The 22,918-nt window shown below is 33.9% G+C and overlaps 3 protein-coding genes across 4 annotated transcripts; all 3 read left to right on the top strand.

The window, feature by feature from the left end:
* Positions 1-3,132: 3,132 nt before the first annotated feature.
* On the top strand, positions 3,133-7,371 carry LOC103487465 (F-box/kelch-repeat protein At1g55270-like). Its single transcript, XM_008445797.3, has 2 exons — positions 3,133-4,097; positions 5,970-7,371. Exons 1-2 carry the CDS (start codon positions 4,071-4,073, stop codon positions 7,227-7,229), a joined length of 1,287 nt encoding a protein of 428 aa, XP_008444019.1. The 5' UTR covers positions 3,133-4,070; the 3' UTR covers positions 7,230-7,371.
* Positions 7,372-9,513: 2,142 nt separating this feature from the next.
* LOC103487464 (uncharacterized protein At2g34160-like) lies at positions 9,514-11,714 on the top strand. Its single transcript, XM_008445795.3, has 5 exons — positions 9,514-9,830; positions 9,993-10,041; positions 10,940-11,002; positions 11,085-11,149; positions 11,397-11,714. Exons 1-5 carry the CDS (start codon positions 9,711-9,713, stop codon positions 11,490-11,492), a joined length of 393 nt encoding a protein of 130 aa, XP_008444017.1. The 5' UTR covers positions 9,514-9,710; the 3' UTR covers positions 11,493-11,714.
* Positions 11,715-16,919: 5,205 nt separating this feature from the next.
* Positions 16,920-21,418, top strand: LOC103487463 (chaperone protein dnaJ 49-like). Of its 2 annotated transcripts, none has more exons than XM_008445794.3 (3): positions 16,920-17,079; positions 17,277-18,394; positions 21,120-21,418. In XM_008445794.3, the coding sequence occupies exon 2, from the start codon at positions 17,299-17,301 to the stop codon at positions 18,379-18,381; it is 1,083 nt and encodes a 360-aa protein (XP_008444016.1). In that variant the 5' UTR covers positions 16,920-17,079; positions 17,277-17,298; the 3' UTR covers positions 18,382-18,394; positions 21,120-21,418. The 2 variants fall into 2 exon arrangements, with proteins under 2 accessions (XP_008444016.1, XP_016899821.1); XM_017044332.2 differs by lacking the exon at positions 21,120-21,418 and adding an exon at positions 20,265-20,655.
* The last annotated feature ends 1,500 nt before the right edge of the window (positions 21,419-22,918 follow it).

The following is a 22,918-nucleotide window of genomic DNA, read 5'->3' as shown; positions in this document are numbered from 1 at the left end:
GTGTACTAGAAAAGCTAAAGCAAACCCCACTTCTTTCCACTTTTCTTGATCCTTATATGGCCTCAACCATGCGTTGTTCCCCTTGTTGAAAGCTTTATCTTTTAGTATCATACACTCCAAAAGGGAAAAGGCAAAGCAACCTTCATCTCCCATTTACTTCTTGCCTTGAATTTCTACTATTTTATTCGATATGTGAGCGCCCGAGTAGAGTTTCACTCCTTACATCAAGCTTATGATCAATGTTCCTAACCTAGGAAGGCATCACCAACCGCAAGCTAGCTTTTAAACTTTTCAATTCAAAACTTAAACTCGTCACACATCGAAGGATATCTTTGGTCCATGGAGTAGGAAGTTGAGGGAGCGGAGTTGTTAACTCCATTGTTTGTTTAACCCTAGGAGTTCTTAAACCAATTGTGGGCTCCATTACTAAACTACTCTCCAAACTAAACACCTCTACTCTTTGTCCCAAACCCTCCCTAAATGAAGAATATCCTTAAACATGCGACGAACAATCTCTACCCACTCTTAAATTCGAAAAGAATGCAAAACTCATCAATCCTATTTAGATGAGAACAGGAACACGAATATTAATTAAAATAAGAGTGAATTTTTTGTTCGAGAAATTAGGAATGACATGTGCATATTTGAAACAATGTGTTGCTAGAGAAATGACAATGAGAAAGAAGTTGAGAGATTCAATCAACATTTCACCTAATTGTTGTATGGTTTATTGTTTTGATGTAGGATTTTTGACAAGGATGCAGATGACCTTATACGACCTTTGATATTCTCTCTTTGTTTATATATTTGGTAAAGGAATCATGAATAAGTTGGATTACTACCAGACAAAATTACTATAAAAATTTGTAATCTTTTCTAAAAATTTATTTGCTTATAAGCATTGTCTTGAAACCAACCAAAATAAAAAGGTGTATGATCTTACGTTATATGTCATGTTTTTTTTCCCTTCAAGAACATTAAACTTTGCTATGCAGGTCAGTCGAGCAAGCATTTGGTACTCATCGTCACACGGAAGTTTTCTTTAGCATGTTTGGTCTAGTTTCATTTCTTTTTCTTATAAAGATTTTGAGTTGATATTTGGGAAAAATTATTTCATGAATTGTATATGTGTTGAAGAAGTGGAGGATTTTTTTACACTCTGATACCAACCTTTTTAATAATGTTCTTATATGAACCTTTGTAATCCATAACTAGGACATAATAATTTTAAGCTTTGTAATCCATAATAATTTTTAATAATTTTTAATAATTTTAAGCTTATATGAACCTTTGTAATCCATAACTAGGACATAATAATTTTAAGCTTTTTTTTTAAAGCAAATAAATATATAGAATTTATTTGATAAATTCTCCCTTCTTGGTAACATTCTCTATGTTGTATTTCTCATTCTAAGAGAAACAAAGAAGTTATAAGCTAGTTTGCTGGTTTTTTACTAATAAAGCTTTGTTTATTTACCGCTTTTTGTTTTATCAATGATCAATGACTAAGATTTTTTTTTTTTTTTTTAATATTCTTTTAGCTAAGATATCAAAAGGGATTTAAAAATAGGAAACGATCTCTTTTTAAAAAGTATAAATAGAGGGAGGAAAACTTCAAAATTCATGTAAGACATTTCCAAACTAAAGTTTTATATACTCTACTCCAAAATCTTTATACCGAAGAAGAAACTATAAATAACTTTGACCAAAATTTAAGTAGCAATATGATAGGAATGTTCACGAGGTAAGATGAGGACACGGATATGACTTTTCCTTTTTCCACTTAATCTTCATCCCTACAAAGACCTTTCATAATGAGTAATTCTTAATATAAGTTCTCATAATAAAATGTAACAATAGGAAAGGAACGAAAATTTATTAAAGTGGAGATAAGTACAAGGAATGTATTATATCTTACCTCCCATTTAACTAAATGAGAAAAGTGTCCCTACACATTGTTTTCTCATAAGGTAACATAACATCATAGTAAGGTATTGGTGTATTTTTTTTTAAAAAAGTTGTATTTGAATTATCCCTCTAATGTGATGCTTTGATGAAAAAGAGAGATAAAGAATAAGGAGAAAATGGGCAATATGAGTTGGAAGAATTTACAAAAGGAGAGAAGAAGTAAGATGAGATAGGAGAAAAGAAAGAAAAGGAAAGAGGAGGGAAGAATTGAAATGAATTGATGATTGAAAGAGTTATATGAAACACATGGTTTGTTTCAACAACTTTTGTGGGACAATGATCTTCTTTCCACCCTTTCTTTCTACAACAACAAGATCAAGATGTGGACTTTCACCACCCCACAAACAAACTATATGCTAGGGACACTTATTTTTTTTCTTCCCTTGTGCTTTTGAAGTTGACCATCTAACTCTCCCTTTTCCAAATCTTATAAATCTATTCTTAATTTTTCTATATTTTATCCTTTCTTTTGGCGATCAAAATTGCTAATCACATTTTAATCTTAAGGTTTGTTTTCTGATATAGAAAATTGTTGCTAATACTGTCTATTAGTTATAAACACCAATAGACTACTATTATCTATCATGTTGTTATCTATTACTGATAGATAGTAAAATTTTGTTGTATTTGAAAATATTTTCAAACAGTGTAAGTAAAAAAATGTTACCTTTATTCTTATTTCCACTTATTGAAAACAGATTTTAAATAACTTTTGGTAGTAACGTAAAAGGGTAATTTTTTTAATTAAGAATATGAAAAATGCATGAAACTAGAAATGATAAATATTACAATCAACTTTTAAAATATTCAAAAATATCATTATCAAATGGACTTTTAAACAAAAACTATTCCCATATGGACCATGCCACTTTTTTCTTACAACACACCCCAAAAGAAAAACAAAACAAAAGAATGTAGACTTTGAATAGTTTTGTTATTAACTTATGATATAAATATAATGCAATGACACTCCATTTTCAAATAATCCACACCATTCATGACCCTTTTGTAATGAGGAATGAGAGGCTTGTCCCCTCAAATGACGAAAATACCCTTTGTGGAGTAGGAATTGGGAAAAGTTGTGATGTGTTGGTGGGTCAACTCGTAAAAAGTCTTCCTGTAATTTGAAAGCTGTGCTTGAGAGATTGTGGGGGCTATCAATTTCACTTTTTTTTTTTTTTTTTTTCCCTCTTTGGAGTGTCTCTCCTTTGAGTATTTGACCCGGCTGAAAATTTTCACATTTTTCCATACTTTTGCCCCTTTTGATCCATAGGCTTCTGTCTCAACTTCTTTGCAAGAATCAATCTTCCAAGAACTCACCCATTTGAGGTTTTTCTTCAGCATTTCTTCAATAGAACAACAAACCCAAGTTTCCAATCATTCATGGCCTCTACTTCTTCATCCCCTTTAATGGTTTAGGTTTGCTTTTTTCAGTCTCTCTCTTCTTGAACCCACTCTTATGCTTGGTAGGTTGTGCCGCTGAGGAGATGGGCCCTAAACTCCACTGAGGTTTAATGGCGACAGGGGTCTCTTTCTTCTCCTTCAGTGGCCTCTTTGCTCCCATTTTTCAGCTGTCTCGCATTTAATTTTTCCATGAGAGTGTTTTTTTGAGCTAGATAAGATTTGGGGTTTCTGATTTCTTGTCTGTAAACCTTGTGGGACGAGCTTTGCACGAGGTTTCTCTGTTAGATCTCTGATTTCTGAAATGGGTCTTTGAGATAATGCCCAAATTATTCTGGGTCTTTATCTTCTACTTTAATTTGCTGTGTTTCTGATGGGCTTTTTGTCTGCATTTTTTTCGCCTTCGTAATCCCTAGGATGATTTGTGAATGTGGAGGTGGATTTTGGGTGTGACAGGTGATGATCTCTTGAGTTCAATGATTAATTATGTTAAAGAAGGTTTTTTTTACTTGAAGCCTGAATTGTGGATTTGCCAAAGTGGGATATAGAAGTTTGAAGAGTCAACCTGCTGTGACTAATTTGTATCAGACTATTTGTGATGCATTTCTTGTTTTGGAATGGTTCTTGTACTATTAGATAAATGTAAGGTTGGCTAGTGGTTGGAAAATTGATCTGGTGCTGCAATTCCCCCAAGGAAAGAGATGGAGAGAATGATCCAACCTCCACTGGTAAGTTTTTCTGTAATTGGCTCAATTGGTTGATTTTGCTGCTTTCTTGTTACACTTTTGTGCTCGTTTCTTTTGATCCTTATGTATTTGCAATAGATGTGTTAATGTAGTATGATCCTGTCTGCAGTGAAATTTTCGAGAATGTTCATGATTTGATTTCTTAATCTCCTATTTTGCTTTTTACTATATTTGCTGGTTGATCCCGAATTCTTCAGCAGTTATCAGTCAATAGCTTTCATGTTAGCATAGTAGAATTATCCAAGGATTAATGGTGTTTTTCTTTGGAAATTGCAAGCTCTCTTTGTTACCGATTACAATAATGGTCCTAGTATTTCTTTCTTAGCCAGAAGATGTTTGAAGCAATTTGTACTTTGAGGAGTAGTTCAGTTCAGGTAGAATAAGTGGAAAAAATAACAAATCACATTCCGAAGTTTTTGTGTTTAACTGCTACAATCATCATATACATCAATCTTTTAGAATTATGGTTAAGGTTTTTGTCTTTTATTCATGTTATTGTGTTTCCTACATCTGTTAAGAGAGGAAGTTAGAAGAAAAGGATTAGACTCAAATCCAGCCGGAAAGACAGCTTACACAAAAAGCCGAAATTGATTAGGTGTAGATTATCTCAAAACTTTACCAATTTACTCCTATTTGAGAATTTTTGAGAAAGGGGATTATGAAAGAAGGAAATGTACTTAAGAGCTCATGTTTGCAAATCCACTCCAAGGTTATGAAAGTTGATATGTTCCAAATTAACTTTCATGAACATATGAGGACTTCTTCATATATAGACCTACTTCTTTCTAGCTATTTCTTTAATTCTAAATAATGGTTGTCACTCTGATTCTCAAAGACTTCTACTCTTTCCTTCAAACTGATTTCAACACAAAAGTTGGTATACTTTAAAGTCTAGCCTAACCAGGGAGCAATTGGAAGGATTTATTTCACATTATCAAAAGAGAAAAAATCAATCATCTTTGTCTACCAAGTCACTTTTATCTTGGGTGTCAGATATACTTTATAAGGAAGATTTTCATTATATAATGAATATATGAAAGATTACAGAAGGCAACAGATAAAGCGATTCCCTTGAAAGTTCGGACGCAAGTTACAGCCTGCAATTTTCTGGGATTGACGGAAGAGTTTTTGTAGCCTGAGTTATTACATCTCTATGTCAATTTATTGTATTTTTATGAATTTACTTTTTCAAACTGTCACTAGTTATATGGATTTCTGACGCTTCTTCATTTCAATATGGCATCTTCAGCTGCCTGTTTGATTATCCTTAGTCTTTATTCTCAATCAATTGGAAGAGCTGTTCTTGTAATTTTCTCCTCTTTTTGCAATTTTGTTTGTCTATACGGCTTGTTTGTGTAGTCCCTCCTTTTCATACAATGATTTTTGTTAAAATTTAGTATATTTCAATCATTGTCACCAATATGTTTTCACAAAATACTTACAGTTTCTTTCTTGAAAACGTTCTGAAAAATCTTTTTGTGATTGGATCTAGATTGATCAAAATGCTTGAAGGTTGGATTGGAATCCTTTGAAAAATCTATTAAGATGAATAACCATAAGTTTTGTCAGAAATGGAAGCTGTAAGTTATGTGTTTGTTCCATATAATCAATATAATGCTCGTAATACATTTTGGAAACCATGCTATCTGATAAGTGATAAATAAGATTCATTAAGATGAAGACTAGAAAAGTTAAAAGTTCATGCAAAATTAGGCATTCTGGTTAATACTGGTATTGGTGAAGCTGCAAAATGCTGCTCTTAATTGTTCACATGGATTCCAGTACTATATGTGCTACTATCTTTTGTAGGATTAAAAAGCACAATTATTTACTTTCACTTGTTGATGGTTTCAGGTTGATACAACAGCTTGTTTATGTAGAGTAGATGCAGGCCTCAAGACCGTTGCTGGGGCTAAAAAGTTTGTACCTGGCTCAAAGCTTTGTCTACAACCTAGCATCAAACCATCAATTCACCCAACTAGACCAAAGCCGGCTCGCAGTGACAGGAGCAGGAACCAATCCCCCCTGCTTCCTGGACTACCTGACGATCTTGCAATAGCTTGCCTAATCCGTGTCCCTAGGGTTGAACACCGTAAACTTCGATTAGTTTGCAAAAGGTGGTATCGTCTTTTGGCTGGAAACTTTTTTTACTCGCTCCGTAAGAGTCTAGGAGTTGCAGAAGAATGGATTTATGTCATTAAGAGAGACCGAGATAATAAGATCTCATGGCATGCCTTTGACCCCGTATATCAGCTTTGGCAACCCCTTCCTCCTGTCCCAAAAGAATATTCTGAAGCTCTTGGGTTTGGCTGTGCGGTTCTTAGTGGTTGCCACCTCTATTTGTTTGGTGGCAGAGACCCAATAAAAGGAACAATGAGGCGAGTCATTTTTTACAGTGCCAGAACAAATAAATGGCACCGAGCCCCTGACATGCTTCGTAGGCGACATGTCTTTGGCTCATGTGTGATAAACAACTGTTTGTATGTTGCAGGTGGGGAAAATGAAGGTGGCCACCGATCTTTGAAATCTGCTGAAGTATATGACCCAAATAAGAATAGATGGACATTCATTTCTGATATGAGCACACCCATGGTGCCCATAATTGGAGTTGTTTATGAGGGCAAATGGTATTTGAAGGGTTTTGGGGCTCAACGTCAGGTTCTAAGCGATGTTTACCAGCCCGAAACAGACAGTTGGTGTCCTGTTTATGATGGAATGGTTGCAGGTTGGAGGAACCCCAGTGTCTCCTTAAATGGACATCTTTATTCTGTTGACTGCAAGGATGGCTGCAAACTTAGAGTCTATGACGAAGTATCCAACTCCTGGAACAAGAGTATAGATAGCAAGCTGCATCTGGGCAATTCTAAGGCGTTGGAGGCAGCTGCTCTTGTTCCACTCAATGGAAAGTTGTGCATTATTCGCAATAATATGAGCATTTCTCTTGTTGATGTTTCAAAGTGCGAAGATGCCGATGGTGCTCCTGGTGAACATTTATGGGAAACCTTAGCAGGAAAAGGGCAACTTATAACTTTAGTCACAAATCTGTGGTCCAGTCTTTCGGGTCGAAGTCGCCTTAAAAGCCACATTGTTCACTGCCAGGTGCTTCAAGCCTGAAAATTTTCTTTCATAGGCTTCTGGTGTTTATATGTTCTATTTTTTGGTTTTCCTTTTTACATATCTTATAATCATGCTTAGATGTCAGACATGGAGAATCAATGCTAGTAATCAATCAATACTACTTCAAATAGTTTTGTCACATGGACAATTTTATCCTCTCTCGTCTTAATTCTTTTTTTCTTGTCATTTTTGAGAAAGAAAAGGGTAACAAAATTGTCCATTCACTATAAAATTATTTGTAGTAGTATTGAACTTGTTAGAGAATACTACTATAGAACTTGAAATATTTCTGCAATACAGTATCAAGTGATTCAGATTGCGACAGGCAATGAGCCTTTTGATAAATGTAGTTACATAGTATCTTGAATTTAATATGAATCATTGTCGGAAATCTGGTCTTGAGAGTTCCCAACTTCTCTGGAGATTCTGCTCTTGTAAACTGCTGTTACTTGAATTTAATATGAATCATTGTGGGCAATCTGGTCTCCATTTTATATCATGTATAGATTACAGATATAGATTGAAAGGATGAGATTATAGTCAATAGGTCACAACACATAATCACATTTCATCTCTAATGTATGTGATGATTCCATTTGCTCTGTCCTCGATGTTTTTCATAATGATATGGGCTCATTTTTGTCGACAAGAGGTTTTTTTTTAGTTTGTGTCAAACTCTTTGTTTAGTGTTTATCTTGTGTTCTTTTGGTTTTTCAATGAAAGTTAGGTTTCTTAGATAAAAGTACATTCATATTTGAACGGTAGTGTATAATAGTTGAAGAGGGGCATCAAAATATACCTAGAAGACTTCAAGATGAGTTCGAATTTATTCTTATTTTTATAGATAAGCTGGGTTGTTCATGTAATGAACTAGCTAGGATGGGGTAGAGAGAGTTGAGTTCCACTCCCAACCCTCAGCAGCCGTCCTTGGAGATGTATTACGTTGAAATAAGTTTTGGTTATAAACAATTATTTGGCTTTTAAATTATTGTTGAACATATATTTAAACATGAAAAACTTAAAATACTTTTATTTGTTTGATCTGTTTCCAAATTAATTATTTTAATTTTTAGTTCAAATTGACATTGACAGCAAATGAGTAGAAACCAACCATATTCTTTATAATTTTTTAAAGAATTTGTCAATTTGGATTTTTTAAAAATCCGATCGATCTGACTCAATTTTTCCATCTAGCTCCATAATTTGACCAACAATTACATTTATAGTTTCATCCTGCGTAGGAACTGGACATAGTAAAGAACTTCAAAATGAATTTGTTTGCTACGGTGTTTTAATTTAATTGTTACTTAAACAAATAATAAGTGTTTTAATTTAATTGTTACTTGAACAAATAAAAGCCATCGACACCTGAAAACCAATCCAATCGAAATCGACCGAATAGACAAGCAATGGTCGATGGTTAGTTTAATTAAAAGGTTTGACCATTGTTAACAAAACAGACCACCAAATCTAGTAAATATATATATACATGTAATATAAATATGATTTAATATTTAATATTATTACTTAACAAATCATATTAAATATAATATTTAACCTACCGAGTTGAACCAAGAAAACCAAATCGAACAATATGGATGGTCGATTTCGGCTTCCCTTAGCATATAAACCGATTATTGGTTTTGTACAAAACTACCTGACTGTCTTGGTCTCATGAGAACAAAACCTCCCTTACCTTTTGCTTTCTACTTGGCTTACTCTTTGAAGCAAAGAACAATTGAAAATCCATACCCACTCAAAAAATTACTGACACTATTTAGTCTTTCGACAATTATTCTTAAAACGATTCTGTCTTGAAGTGGTCAAGAATTGTCACATATTCAATTTCTTGAAGTTAATGTTCAAATTTTTTACTTTTAATAAAAGAGCCATGATTACGTGCAACCTCTTTCCTTTACTCATAAAAAGAGTGAAAATATATAAATATATTTAATAGAGTCGAGCAAATTGAACACCAACACGAGATAGTTCCAACTTAGATTACTTAAAGTATTTTCAAAAGGTTTGATGTTGGATATTTTGTAGAGTTAATTAAATATAAAAAAATTAAATATAAATCAAGAATGAAACTGAAAAATTTGTCTAATAGATCTGAAATTTAAAAATAGTTTAAAAAATATAAAATTGAAAGCCACAATGAATTAAAATGGTAGGAAGAATCTCGAGATTAGTAAGTTGCGCCTAAACTGGCCTGAACTGACCAATATAAAAAAAAATATAATATAGAATTGAAAAATAAAATGATTAAGAAAATCTCCAGAAATTATATATATATATATAGTCAGCAAGTAAATAATATTTTTCGAATAATAATTAAAAAAAAACATTGATGCGTACACAAATAGCTTAGCTTTACCAAAATTGAAGCCTTTTCTTCATTTGCACTCCTCATTTCCAAAGTCGCACTTACAGAGAGTGAGTTTTAGGGTTAGGGTTTTAGGTTTCACTAAAAGCTCAATGGAAGAGATAACCGAGGGTGTCAACTCTATCACATTAACAGCTGATTCCCAGAAGAAGAATCGAATTCAAGTCTCCAACACCAAGAAACCCTTATTCTTCTATGTTAATCTCGCCAAGGTTCATTTTCTTTTTCTTTCTCTCCTCTTCCAATTCACTTTCCCTCCTCTGCTTTTTTTCTAATTTTGGTTTAGGTTCTTAACCCTTCCGTTTAAGTTTCTGTTTGGTTTTGCTTTTCTGGTTACCGATTTTGTTTATATTTTTTTTTCCCCCAATTTGTAGAGGTATATGCAGCAGTACAATGAGGTTGAGCTTTCTGCCCTTGGAATGGGTAAGTTTTCTTTTTTTTTTGGCTTAATATGAAGGAGGTTTTCTTTCAGTGGATTTGCTTCCTAATGTTTGTTCTCTTTTGTTTAGTATTGTTAGTAGTGAGTGTTAGTAGTGAGTGCAGTGGTTTTAAATTTGTTCTAATTTGTTCTATTGGTAGTGAGTGGCGTTTAATGTCTGTGCAGTGGTGTTTAATTTGTTCTATTGGTAGTGAGTGCAGTGATGTTTAATTTGTTCTATTGGTAGTGAGTGCAGTGGTGTTTAATTTGTTCTATTGGTAGTGAGTGCAGGTGTTTAATTTGTTCTATTGGTAGACATTGGATTATAATTTATGCTAGGTATACTTGAATTTTGCCTCGTTTCTGGTATTTTCTTTATTTGGGTTTTTGCCTTGTCTTTATGATATGAAACAGTTTGTGCCTTCCCAGTTTCTTTAATTTCTCCTCGTGTTTAGTTGTGGTTTATTAATGTATTTGGGATGCATTTATTTACGTTTGGTTCATGAGTAATAGAATTGAATTTATTAGTTCGTTTCATCAACTTTTAGAACCAAATATTCGAATTCTTCTATGATGTCAATGTGATATTTGACGAAAAGTATTGGCTACTCTAACTTATGAATGCTTGTGAAGAATATTCAGTTTAAGAGCCTGGATTAGTGAATTTTTTCATGTGACATGCTTCATAGCCTTATATGTCTGTTCAAGTTTGCTGAGGCACTTGAATTACTCTGCATTAATGAAAGCTGGCTTTTCTAATTTTCTCATGTGGAAACTCAACCTCATTGTTTTTTATGCAACTAATCGGACATTTTCCTATTTTCATTTCAGTGCATTCTATTGATCCTTTGCCATGGTGATTTGGGTTACTAACATGTTAAAAGTTTATGTCTACCTTTGCAGCCATTGCAACTGTTGTTACGGTTGCGGAAATTCTGAAAAACAATGGACTGGCTTTAGAAAAGAGTAAATATCGTTTCCTTCCTCTCTAAGAAAATGTCATTGGGGCTATTTCGAAGCACTCACAAAATTTCTTTATATTCTGTAGAGATTATGACTTCTACTGTTGATATCAAGGATGATTCTCGGGGGAGACCAGTTCAAAAGGCTAAGGTATACGTCGTACTGCTTTCTTGCTTTGTTTCTTTGGAGAAACAGTTTCACATTTATTTTGGTATAAAAGTATACTTTTGTGACTTCCATCTCAATGTATCACATTCATTGACTCTTATATTTGGACCCTAGAAATTGAATAGCCCTTTATTCACTGAGCATGGATAATTGAAAGTGTGCCAAATTTCTTGTGTTTTCATTTGACTAACAAGTCTAACATTTTTCATGACTGATTTCCACCTTCCAGATTGAGATTGTGCTGGGAAAAACCGAAAACTTTGATGAACTGATGGCTGCTGCTGCAGAGGAAAGGGAAAACGAAGATGGTGAAGAGCAGAGTTGAAAAGCCTTTTTTTTTTCTTTTTCTTTTCTGTTCTTATCCTCCTCGTGGATGAGGCTAGTTGTTTCCTTTATATCATATCTGGTCTCTCTGTTCTTAATTACTAAACAAGTGGTTCATTTAGTGATGTAGGCTTTTTAGTTGTGGGAACAGCCTTTTTAGTTACCATGGGACATCTTTATTTAAGAGAATGGAAACATAATCTGAATTACCCTTCAAAATTAAGTTGATAGTCCTTGATTTCATGCTTCAGTCTTTGGTAAATATGCATTTGCTTTTAAAACTACATAGAAGAATAGTCTCTTTACATCTATAACCATTGAGCCTAGTTCTCCATAACCACATAGGACCAACAGCATGTGTTCATATCACGAGTCTAATTTAGTCATGTAAGATCTCTGATACATACTGGACGTCCAGTCCAGTACAACAGCTTATTTCTTCACAGTTCTCGGTGTGGAGTGAAATTGTTAATTGTGAAACCCAAACTGTAAGAATGTGATATAAATTTGACTTTTTCTAGTTGTTGCGAATGCAATTTGCATTGTGTTGTCTCAAACTGATTAGAAATTTTTCATAATTAGGTTTCAGCATGACAAAAAATTTAGAAAAAAAAGCAGTTCACTATTTTTTTTAGATTGTAAATATGATAAATATAATAATTAATTAGATATATTGTAGGGTTATAGTTTATCTGCTTTTAAATTATTTTTATTATTTAAAAAATATAGTGATATGAGCTCAGTTATCAATTTTTTTTTTTTTTTGCTATTTTGTAACCTCTTTTATATATATATATTAACCTTTTTATTCTTCATCAATCAATTCAGTTTAACTGTAAAGCCTTGGCTTTTTACTCTTGTGTGTGAGAAACTCTCTATTCAATTGTGTTGGTATTCTTTTAATCTATTGAATTTGCGAACAAGGAGTGGTAATAGCTTCGAAGTAATAGCTGCCGAGCTTTCATACAGGTGCTTTCCCGATGGTAAGGGGACCAGGTTAGGCCCAGTAATCTTTAGATCTTCATAGTCATATTACAGTCATTCTCATAGTCATATTACAGTCATTCTCAGGAGCTGAAACTAGGAATGAATAAAAGGACTCTTTCCCTTCAGCCGACTCTCCCGATCGGTGCAGGTTAGATCCCGAATGACGAGGGAAAGGGAGGAATCAATCCTCAGTCTCCGACTAGACCAAGAGAGGAATGAGAGATTGAACGAGTTTACACACGGTCCTAAAGTAGGGTCCTTATCAGGTAAGTTCCGAGGAAAGGCGTCAGAATCTGGTGTATATATATATATATTAAAAATTGTAAACATAAGTGGAAGATGTTGGAAAAAAATGACTATAATGTTTTTCATTGCAATTTTGAAAATTAACATCCACACGTCAATTCATAAGAAAAATATAATTTTTAAACTCATATATTTAAAATTATCAAGAAAACTAGAATTCACATATCAATTCATAAGATTATATATTTTTTATGCTCATATAAAATTATATTAAAAGAATGCATTAAGATGAAGATATCAATTTATAGATAAAATATATTTTTTAAAGGTAAACTATTTACGGCCTGTGTAATAAAGCCCATAAAATTTTTGTCCTTCCATATTTCTTTCTTCCTCGATTCGTCTTCCTCCTCTATTTCGTCTTGTCCGTACTTCATTGCGATTTCGTATTTCTTCTTTCTTTTTTTTTCTACGATTTCTTTCCATTATCTTTCTTATTTTTTAATTCTTTGTTTACATCGTTTAATCTTTCTTATTTTTTAATTCTTTGTTTACGTCGTTTAATCTTTCAATTTTTTTTTCTTTTCCTCTTTTTTTTTCTCTTCGATTTCTTTCCTACTTTTCCTTTTTTTACGCGTTTGCATTTGGGTAACCAAATCTAAAGGACTTTGTATAAGACTGTGTAAAAAAAATAGCAAAATCTAATGTGTATAAGACTATGTAAAAAAAATTAGCAAAATCTAGAAGAGTGTGTATAAAGAATCTTGAAAAAAAAATCATTTAGATTGAAGTAGCCAAATGTAAATGATCCTGTAAAAGAAATAAAGATTGTGTGTAAAGATTTTGAAGAAAAAAAATTTAGATTAGAGTAGTGAAATGTAAACGATGTTTTGAAAAAAAAAGTAAATAAAAAATAAATAATCGTATATAAAAAATGTTGAAAAAATTAATTTGGATTGGAGTAGGCAAATGTAAACGATTGTGTAAAAAAAGGTAAACGATCGTGTAAAAAAATCTAAACGATAGGGTACCAAAATAATTAAAAAGATCGTATATCAAATTAAAAAAAAAAAATCATTTAAATCTAAACGATTGGTAACAAAATTAAACGATGCAATTGAAAAACCCATATCTAAACGATCGCGTATAAATTGTAGCATATCTAAACAATCGCGTATAAATTGTAATCATATCTAAACGATCGCGGTGTAGCCATATCTAAAGGATCGCGTATAAACTGTAGTCATATCTAAATGATCGCATATAAATTATAGCCATATGTAAATGATAGCATTGTAGCCAATATATTAGGCGCGCGTTGTTGACGGCGTGGTTGACAAGACATTTTTGATATTTTATACGGTGAGCGTCTGATCTTTTTCCATTTTTGGAATTGTTCCATGGATTGTAAATACCGCACATTTTTTTATATTTTTGAAAAGATCTTTTTTTAAATATATAAGATTATCACAAGACAAACCACGTCTTTATCTTTACTTAAAAATTTACTCAGCAGTTCTTTCATTTTTCAATTTTTGTATGCTTTCGTTCTCATGGCCTAGATAATTGTAGTTTATTTTATATATATCCTTTTCCCTACTTAAATGGCTTAGGAGGAGAATTTTAATCGTCAATGGTTTTAATTTCTTCAATCATTTTTAAAAAGTTTTTTCCAACGATTGAATGATTTTCAACGGATTGAATAAGAACTTTTTCACCGATCACAAGATATCTCATCATTTACCAAATTAATGACGAAAATATGAATAATTGAATTTGGGACTAATTAAAAGTTGTCGGGTGTCACAAATTAAAATTGAAGATAACTCCTGATAACACTGCGTGTTTTTATCATGACTATTGGATGAAGTTAACTATGTTGGTCTAATCAAATATTATTTATTTGGACTAAAGTTTAATGGATCCAGATTTTAGTCAAGGATCTAATCTATGGGCCAACCAAGCCCAATCCCATGAAACCCACTAGAAAATTCTATAAATAGAGGGTGGGGTTTAGAAATTTTTGCTTTAGAGAGCTAGAATTCTCCCAACAACAATACCAACTCAAATCTTCTGTAGGAGATCTCACACATTTAAAGAGTTGGCGAAGTAAAGCATGACAATAAAGATATGAAAAGCCAATGTAACATAGTGAAGAGCATAGAAGTCAGATCCCACTAAAGTTCTCCAAAAGGATGGGAATGAGATCTAAAAGGAAAGATGATGGAGGCGAAAGTGTCGCCTAACTTTGAAAGAAAGTCAAAAGTCTATCCATTTTCTGATTCCGACATAACATGCTAGAACAACTACTTATCCAAGGTCTTAAATGTAAAGGAACTAAACAAGTAGGAAGAAGAAAAGATGACTAAACTACTACAAGTACCATTAGATCATCAGCCACCCAATAGAAAAATGTTTCGAAGGAGCTAATACAAAGGGCCCGTTTGGGGTTAGGTTGGGACTGTGGGCTTAGGTTGCCCAACCCTAACCCCCGTTTGGGCCGAAGGTTAAGGAAAGGGTTTCCTTAACCCGTTTTCGTCTGCTACTTCCAACGCCGATTCGCGTCTTCCCCCGTTTTTGTTAATCTGGTTTCGTCGTTCCCCTCAATCCGTATTTCATTTCCGCGTTCAAACCATGTTCAATCTTCTCCTCAACCCTTCTTCATCGAAAATATTTTCGTTTTTCTCTTCTTTCTGTCTCTCTCTCAAGCAATCGACTTCGTGTTGTTTCGTTTCGTCTTCTCCCTCAACGAATTGAGGGTTTCTGTTCGTTGTTTGTTGTCCGATCCATATCGTTTTGTTTCGTCTTCATCCTTTAATCCATTCCTTCCTTTTGTATCGTCTTCTCCATTTGTTTCATCTCCCTCAAGGAATCGACTACGTGTTGTTTTCTTTCGTCTTCTCCCTCAACAAATCTAGGGTTTCTGTTCGTTCTGTGTTCTCCGCTCGATTTCATTTTGTTTCGTCTTCATCCTTTAATCCATTTCGTTCGTTATGTCGTCTTCTCCCTCAACCATCCTAACCCGCACTTTCTGTTTCATCTTCATCCTTTAATCCATTCCGCCGTTGCGTTTTCGCGATGAAACCCGATTTCGTTACGCCGAATCTCTCTCTGCATCTCTCTCATCCGTCTCTCTCACTCCCGAAAGGACTTCTGTGTTTGTTGAAGCCAACGATTTCGTTGGCTCCGAACACGATTTCCTTTTGGAATCGTGGGTTTTGGCTCCTTCTTTACTCCTTGCCGCTTGCGGTTCCATTATGCGGCTGGGTGTTTCGCTTGGCATTTGGTGATTCCTTCACTGATAAGACAGAAACTTCACTCTGCCATTGGATGCCGATGGAGCTTGGTAGGGAGGTATTGGAGGTTTGAATCCACTTTTTTTTAAAAGCCGATGATGAGTTCCAATTTTGTGTAAAACTGATTTCTTTTGTAATGTATGTAAAGTCGGGGTTGATCCAACGCAACCAAATTTCTAATATTATTAAAATATATATTATAATTTATAAATATTGAAATTCATATAATTGAAGTTTGTATTTAACATTTTAAATTAATAAAAAGTATAATTAAAGAAAAAATAAATAATTTGTATTTAACATTTTAAATTAATAAAAAGTATAATTAAAGAAAAAATAAATAATTTGTATTTAACATTTTAAATTAATAAAAAGTATAATTAAAGAAAAATAAATAATTTGTATTTAACATTTTAAATTAATAAAAAGTATAATTAAAGAAAAAATAAATAATTTGTATTTAACATTTTAAATTAATAAAAAGTATAATTAAAGAAAAAATAAATAATTTGTATTTAACATTTTAAATTAATAAAAAGTATAATTAAAGAAAAATAAATAATTTGTATTTAACATTTTAAATTAATTAAAAGTATAATTAAAGAAAAAATAAATAATTTGTATTTAACATTTTAAATTAATAAAAAGTATAATTAAAGAAAAATAAATAATTTGTATTTAACATTTTAAATTAATAAAAAGTATAATTAAAGAAAAAATAAATAATTTGTATTTAACATTTTAAATTAATAAAAAGTATAATTAAAGAAAAAATAAATAATTTGACAATACAACTTAATCCAAATTTTAAGAGTTAAATTGAATTGGGTTGAAGTTCGTATTTGTATAATTCGAGTGACCCAAAAAGAAAAAGAAATTCGAGTTATTCGAACGAACAAAATGTGTAAAACCGAACCCAAACCTATTTACATACTGTACAAAGTCATTGTCTCGGTTTTTCATTCCTATTCTCAGGACACTCAATTGGAACTTCTCCTGTTCATGCATCTCTTCTAGGATTCTTCAACCAATTTTCCATCGTCTCCTGCAGATCCATCGGTAAGCCCAACTCTAACTCATATTCTCCTCTGTTTTTCCATTTTGGTTCAATTGGTTTCTTCCATGTCTCGCAAATTATCTACATCTATTGAACTTAAATGGGAAATTGAATTGGTTATATGGGGTTGTTGTTAGATTCAACTTTATCAACTTCCTTCCTCTTTTCCTCACTAAAATCCCCAAATTGTTTTTGATAGAGGGTTTCCTGCGCTAATTGGGATGGATGGGAACAAGGATGATGGTTTGAAATGCTTGAGAATTGGAAAAGAGGCTCTGGAGGCTGGGAATCTGACCCGAGCCCTGAAATTTGTTAATAAAGCTCGTCGTCTTGATCCGACGCTTCACGTCGACGACCTTTTACCAAAACTTAAAAATGTTTCTGGTGATCAGTTGGGTGGTGATGCGTGTGAAGCTGGCAATGGGTCATCTGGGTCCTCTTCATCCAAGTCCCCTGAACAGCCTTCCGTTCGTCGTAGGGTTCCGGCATCTGGGTCTTCGGAATCTTCAACGTCGACTACTTATAATGAGGAACATGTAGAGATTGTAAGGCAGCTCAAGAAGAAGAAGGATTACTATGAGATTTTGGGATTGGAGAAGAGTTGTACAATTGAGGATGTTCGGAAGGCTTATAGAAAACTGTCTTTGAAGGTCCATCCCGATAAGAATAATGCTCCTGGTGCTGAGGAAGCGTTTAAAGCTGTGTCAAAGGCGTTTCAGTGTTTAAGTAACGAGGAGAGCAGAAAAAGGTATGATGTTGTTGGGTCTGAGGAACAAGTCTATGAGAGACGGACTGCAAGACATGGTGCACATGGATTTAATGGATTTTACGAAGGTGACGTTGATGCAGAGGAGATATTTAGAAACTTCTTCTTTGGTGGAATGCCACCGACAACTACTCATTTCCGTAGTTTCAATTTTGGCCCTGGAGTGGCACCTAGAACAGGTGATCATGGCTCTGGTGGCGGCCTTCGGACACTGATTCAATTGATTCCTGTGCTGGTGATATTGCTTTTGAACTTCATGCCATCCTCTGAACCTATCTACGCTCTTTCCCGTTCATATCCTTATGAACACCGATTTACAACTCAGAAGGGTGTCAATTATTATGTGAAATCAAAAAACTTTGAACAAGATTTTCCTCCCAGTAGTCGGGATCGTCTGGTACTTGAGCAAAAGGTGGATAGGGAATACTTCGATATTCTTGCACAGAATTGTAGACTTGAGGTGCAACGACGCCAGTGGGGATTCATTCGTGAAACTCCTCATTGTGATATGTTGGATAAGTTTCAATCTGCAGCTTAATGAATGAATAAAGGTCCATTTCAACTCTCCCTCTCTCTCTCTGTTATCATTTTGGTGGTTTTGCATTATGGGCAATTTGATTCCGCAGACAATATATCTTTAGACGAGTTCATCATAATGCATAGTTTAGCTGCATGATTAGGTGTATTAGTTCCCCCCAAATGTTTAGAAGGATAAACTTAAATTGTTTGTCTTCAAGAAGGACTTGTATGTTTCTTGTGTTTTGATGAATGAATAAAGGATAAAGGAAAATTTTGTTTCTTAATTTTTTAAAAGAAGAATGAATGGATGAAGGCCTATTTAATTCTCTCTGTGTATCATTTTGGCAAGGAGCAGTTCAGTTCTATGTTTTGCCCCCTCCCCAACCAAAGAAAGAAAAAAAGAAAAAACCACCACAAACGATATGCATAATGAAAGAAATCAGTTGGCCTTGAAAGGGCATATATGTTCCTTACACTTTAGTCTAACCTTTTTTACTCATTTCTGTACCAATACTGTAATTGCTGTGTGTTCAAACTATGCCCCTTACTGTTCATTTATTTTGCCAATACTTGGATCAAACAGATTATATTCCTAGAAGTTATTTAAAAGTCATTAGGTTTTTGTAAAATAAAAAAGATTATGGTTTAATAGGAACGAAGCATAATCTCTCTCTATGCACAGTGGCAAACTGGTGAATCACACTGGGTTGACATTTCAAACCAATGAAATTTTCTCCCCAGGTTGGTTTCACTTCCATCATTTATGGTGCTGAAACAATTGTTAGTGGGTCAGGTTGAGAGTATTACTCTGAGGGAAGTCCATCGAGAGCAGATCTTGCTTTTGTGAAGGAATGGTGCGGAAGAGTGAGAGATTATCAATACTCTCTAGTTTGCTGGAACTTTTTGCATGCCTTTGGAGCTCATTTGGCTTGGATATCAATATATTTTAAGTGAAATACCTTCTTAGGCCCCCAATTATTCATATATATAAAAGGAGCAAATCAGGGGAGGGCATGTTGGGAAATAAACAGAATACAGGTGGAGGAGAGTATCCTGGAGAGGCCCATTAGTGAGGAATAGGAATGTTTTTGGGGATTGGGGAGGTAGGTCATATTTTGGGAAAAGCTGCTGAGGGCTTTTTGGGAGAAGAATCCAGTCTTCTCGAAGGAGTTGGGAGACGAGTCTTTGTTTACTGCTTTCTTCTATCTATTCCTGTATTGCTGTTTACATTTTCGTATTGCTCTCTTGTTGCTTGTGAACTCTCTGGTATTTTCCATTAATATAAAGATAGCAGATTACTGTCTCTGTTTCTCCAATTGTTGTTGGGATTTTTTGACTTTCAGGAAGAGTCCTAACATACCTTTAGTGTGTCGGTTTGGGGGTTGGGGGGTGCGGGGATTTTTTATTGGTTGAGATCAAATATACAAAAAGCAGGAAAACTACCTACTTTGTTGCTATAAGAATGTCCTCCAAATGGAGACTAACAAAGAAGGAAGTAATTTGGGAATTGTTTTCGTTAGTGCTATAAGTTCGATTTATAGAAGTTGCAACTTTGGTTTATAGAAGTCAAAATGTCAGTGAATCTTTCTAGTTGTTTATGGTAAGTTTCCCAGAGTCTAGCTCCGAGTGCATTGAAATTATAGATTTTGTTCTTTTTACTATAAATCTCAAACCACACAGATAGCTGTTTGAGGCGTTGTGTGTGTTGCACTGAATATCCCAATTTGGGCTGGTAGACACTTAACGTTGCTAACTTGGGGCTTATCACGGAATGATTTCTTCGTGAAAAAGGGATGAAAGGAATCCTGGAATCCTTTTCTAGAAAGCCTCATTCCCTCTTGAAATTCTTTATCGTTCAGGTTTACATATAGAGAAGTTTCAGTTGCTTTGTTCATTGTCTAGGAAAGAAATTGAGTAAGCAAGCAGAGTGGCTATGGATGTCCATGATCCAAAACAGAAGACCTATCACCCATATAGGTCGAAGGGGACTGTAGACGTCAATGTTTCATAAATACCAGTCATCTGAGAAAGCGGTGGAGAAGGAGCCTGCAGTCTGACAAAGAATTAAAAGAATGAGACTGTAGACTGAGAATGAGCTAGATTTCTTGCTCCAATATTCATTACTTACCTTGGTTCTTGCTCCTTTCAAATGCAATTAGTTGTAGTTATACATGGTAAATATTTGTTCGTAGATTTTTATTTAGTAATTATAGCTTTCATGTGCAATGGAATGGCACGACATGACATTGTCTGTTTGGACTTAGTTCCTCTGATAATATGGAATTTCATATCATTGTTTTTCCTTTATTAACCAATAACTTTACTTGCTGGCATGCTATGCATTGATGCATTTACCTCTCTTCTATATCTGATAGAACTCTTACAACGAGCGTAGTATAATATTTGAGGTATAAACTAGATGTGGAAAATGTAACCCCCAAGTATAGGAACTCGGAACCTCCCAAATCTAAACCAACTAAATAATCGCTTACTTCATCACTTCTCACTCACTCTATTTAGTTTCAACAAACGCCGCAAACAACTTTTGTATCTAATTTCTAGTATACCTTCAGTAGCTAATAATTTTCCTAACTATTCTATTTACATTCCTATCACTGTTATCATCCTTGGTACTTCTTGCTTTTGCTCATTTAATTAGATTGCAACAACTCTCAGTTGAATGTAAAGAAAAAGATCGAATCATATGCTTGAAAACTGCCTATTTGTTAACCGAACAGCTTTGGAATTGTTTTGCAGGGTGTGTTTTCCTGTTTGAGGGAAGCATTTCATAGTATGTTCGGCCTGAGACGGAAATGGGAATCAATAGTTACCCCCAGGTCACACTTTATCTATTTTGAATGCTTCGCTTGTAAATCTAATATTACCGCCACCATCTAGGTAGGTTTTAACATATTTTTCCATTATCACTATAGATTTACTTTGTTGCTATAGATTACAGAGTAGATGCTGAATAATTTTAGAGCTTGAGTTTTTTAGATGTACTGATAAAATCCTTTTGCTTTATCTGGACAAATGAACCTTATTCGTTATTCAAATCTTTGCACTGTGCTCGGTATATGATTTATGTACTCATTTTGTTTAATTGGAAAGAGCGGCAAGATTTATAAGAGAAATCATTGAATCCAAGATTTGATCAAGTCAACTTAAGATGTAACATAAATGATCGAACTCTCAATTGATTTTTTCATTACCATGGTTTAGAAGTATCAGAATCGACCCCACTAAAATATTTTAGATTATTTACATTGTTATATATATATATACTTTTGCAATATTTGTATCATAAACACATTCACCCCAAAATTTTACAGGCAAGTTTGCATGAAATCGTAATGCCCCTTGCCACATTCAAAATGTGTCAGGTGTTTCCTCTCAACTCTCTCGTTTTGTTGAGGAGTTCCGAGTTCGTACATAGAACGTCTCGAACAGTTATCATTGTTGAAAAAGTAGCTATTCTTTGTGACCTCTGTTTTACTACTTATTAAATAAATCCACACACCTCGAAAAAAGTCTACGATGGTAAAAAAAAACTCCCCAAGATGAACGTGTCTTCTAAGGTTTCCACAAATTCACTCGAACCAATTCAAACGTGTGACTCTTTGTTTGCAAAACTACTTCTGGGTTGATTTGCATGGGGACACACGTTGCAAACTTTATCATTAAATTTTTTACTTGCACGACTCATTAGCGGAATCATTTTCAATACTTTTTTTTTTTGAAGGATGACCCATACGGTGATGCCACAAGTCAAACAAAGATTGACCATCCACAGTTAGCGCTTTTTATTCCATCTTTATGTCCGCCCACTCCGATCACCTTCCTCGTCGGTTGATCCTGTATAACACATAATTTGTTATTAAATTGCACATTACAGTTCAATTTGTCGATTAATGGTGTCACTGAAATTCAATTGCATGTCAACTTGTGGCACGTAAAGTTCATTCTCCAAGGTCAAAACCCTTGTCAATGTTGTTTTGTTCTCATTTTATTTTCTTTTGAAACTATCCAGCTTTCTCTCATCAGTTAAAATTGGCATTCTCACATTAGTTAAAATTGACAAATCACGAATGTGATGCACCATATCAACAAAATCCAACACAAATCAACATCATTACTAATCTGCTTTGTTGGTATTTCTTTTGCCTTCACCACCAGCCATCATAAAAGGAAAAGAAAATCAAGAATTGTTCAATTAAATACCCAATCCAAGTGGTGTATTTCACAAGTGAGACTACTTTGAATGCGATGCAATGGTTGATGGTATCAAATTTTAATCAAAGTCGTCAACCATCACTTCATCTGACAGCTACGGTTTTCCTCCCATTGCTCTGCTCTGATGCCATTCACAAATTAAAAATTTTCCACTAACATTTTCTTTCTTCCTTTCCTACAAACATATATATTACAACCAAAAATAAAAATAGCTTAAATATATCTATTTATACTGTATAAAAGGTCCTCTTCATTTACCCATTTTATCCGTTTGTTGCGAGGTTGTTTGATGTCATATCTAAATTATGAAACAAAATGAATTT

The sequence above is a fragment of the Cucumis melo genome, chromosome 2 (assembly GCF_025177605.1).
Source record: "Cucumis melo cultivar AY chromosome 2, USDA_Cmelo_AY_1.0, whole genome shotgun sequence".
Classification (NCBI taxonomy): Eukaryota; Viridiplantae; Streptophyta; class Magnoliopsida; order Cucurbitales; family Cucurbitaceae; genus Cucumis; species Cucumis melo.
Note: the sequence above shows the minus strand (reverse complement) of the source record. Positions and strands in the feature narration are given on the sequence as shown.

What these genes read in the sequence shown, in the direction of transcription:
- LOC103487465 (XM_008445797.3), top strand. Translation starts at nt 4,071, where the DNA reads ATGGAGAGAATGATCCAACCTCCACTG. An exon ending in GAATGATCCAACCTCCACTG is followed by an intron (nt 4,098 to 5,969) that starts GTAAGTTTTTCT and finishes TGATGGTTTCAG; the next exon opens with GTTGATACAACAGCTTGTTT.
- LOC103487464 (XM_008445795.3), top strand. Translation starts at nt 9,711, where the DNA reads ATGGAAGAGATAACCGAGGGTGTCAACTCTATCACATTAACAGCTGAT. An exon ending in TCTATGTTAATCTCGCCAAG is followed by an intron (nt 9,831 to 9,992) that starts GTTCATTTTCTT and finishes CCCAATTTGTAG; the next exon opens with AGGTATATGCAGCAGTACAA. An exon ending in TGGACTGGCTTTAGAAAAGA is followed by an intron (nt 11,003 to 11,084) that starts GTAAATATCGTT and finishes TATATTCTGTAG; the next exon opens with AGATTATGACTTCTACTGTT.
- LOC103487463 (XM_008445794.3), top strand. Translation starts at nt 17,299, where the DNA reads ATGGATGGGAACAAGGATGATGGTTTGAAATGCTTGAGAATTGGAAAA.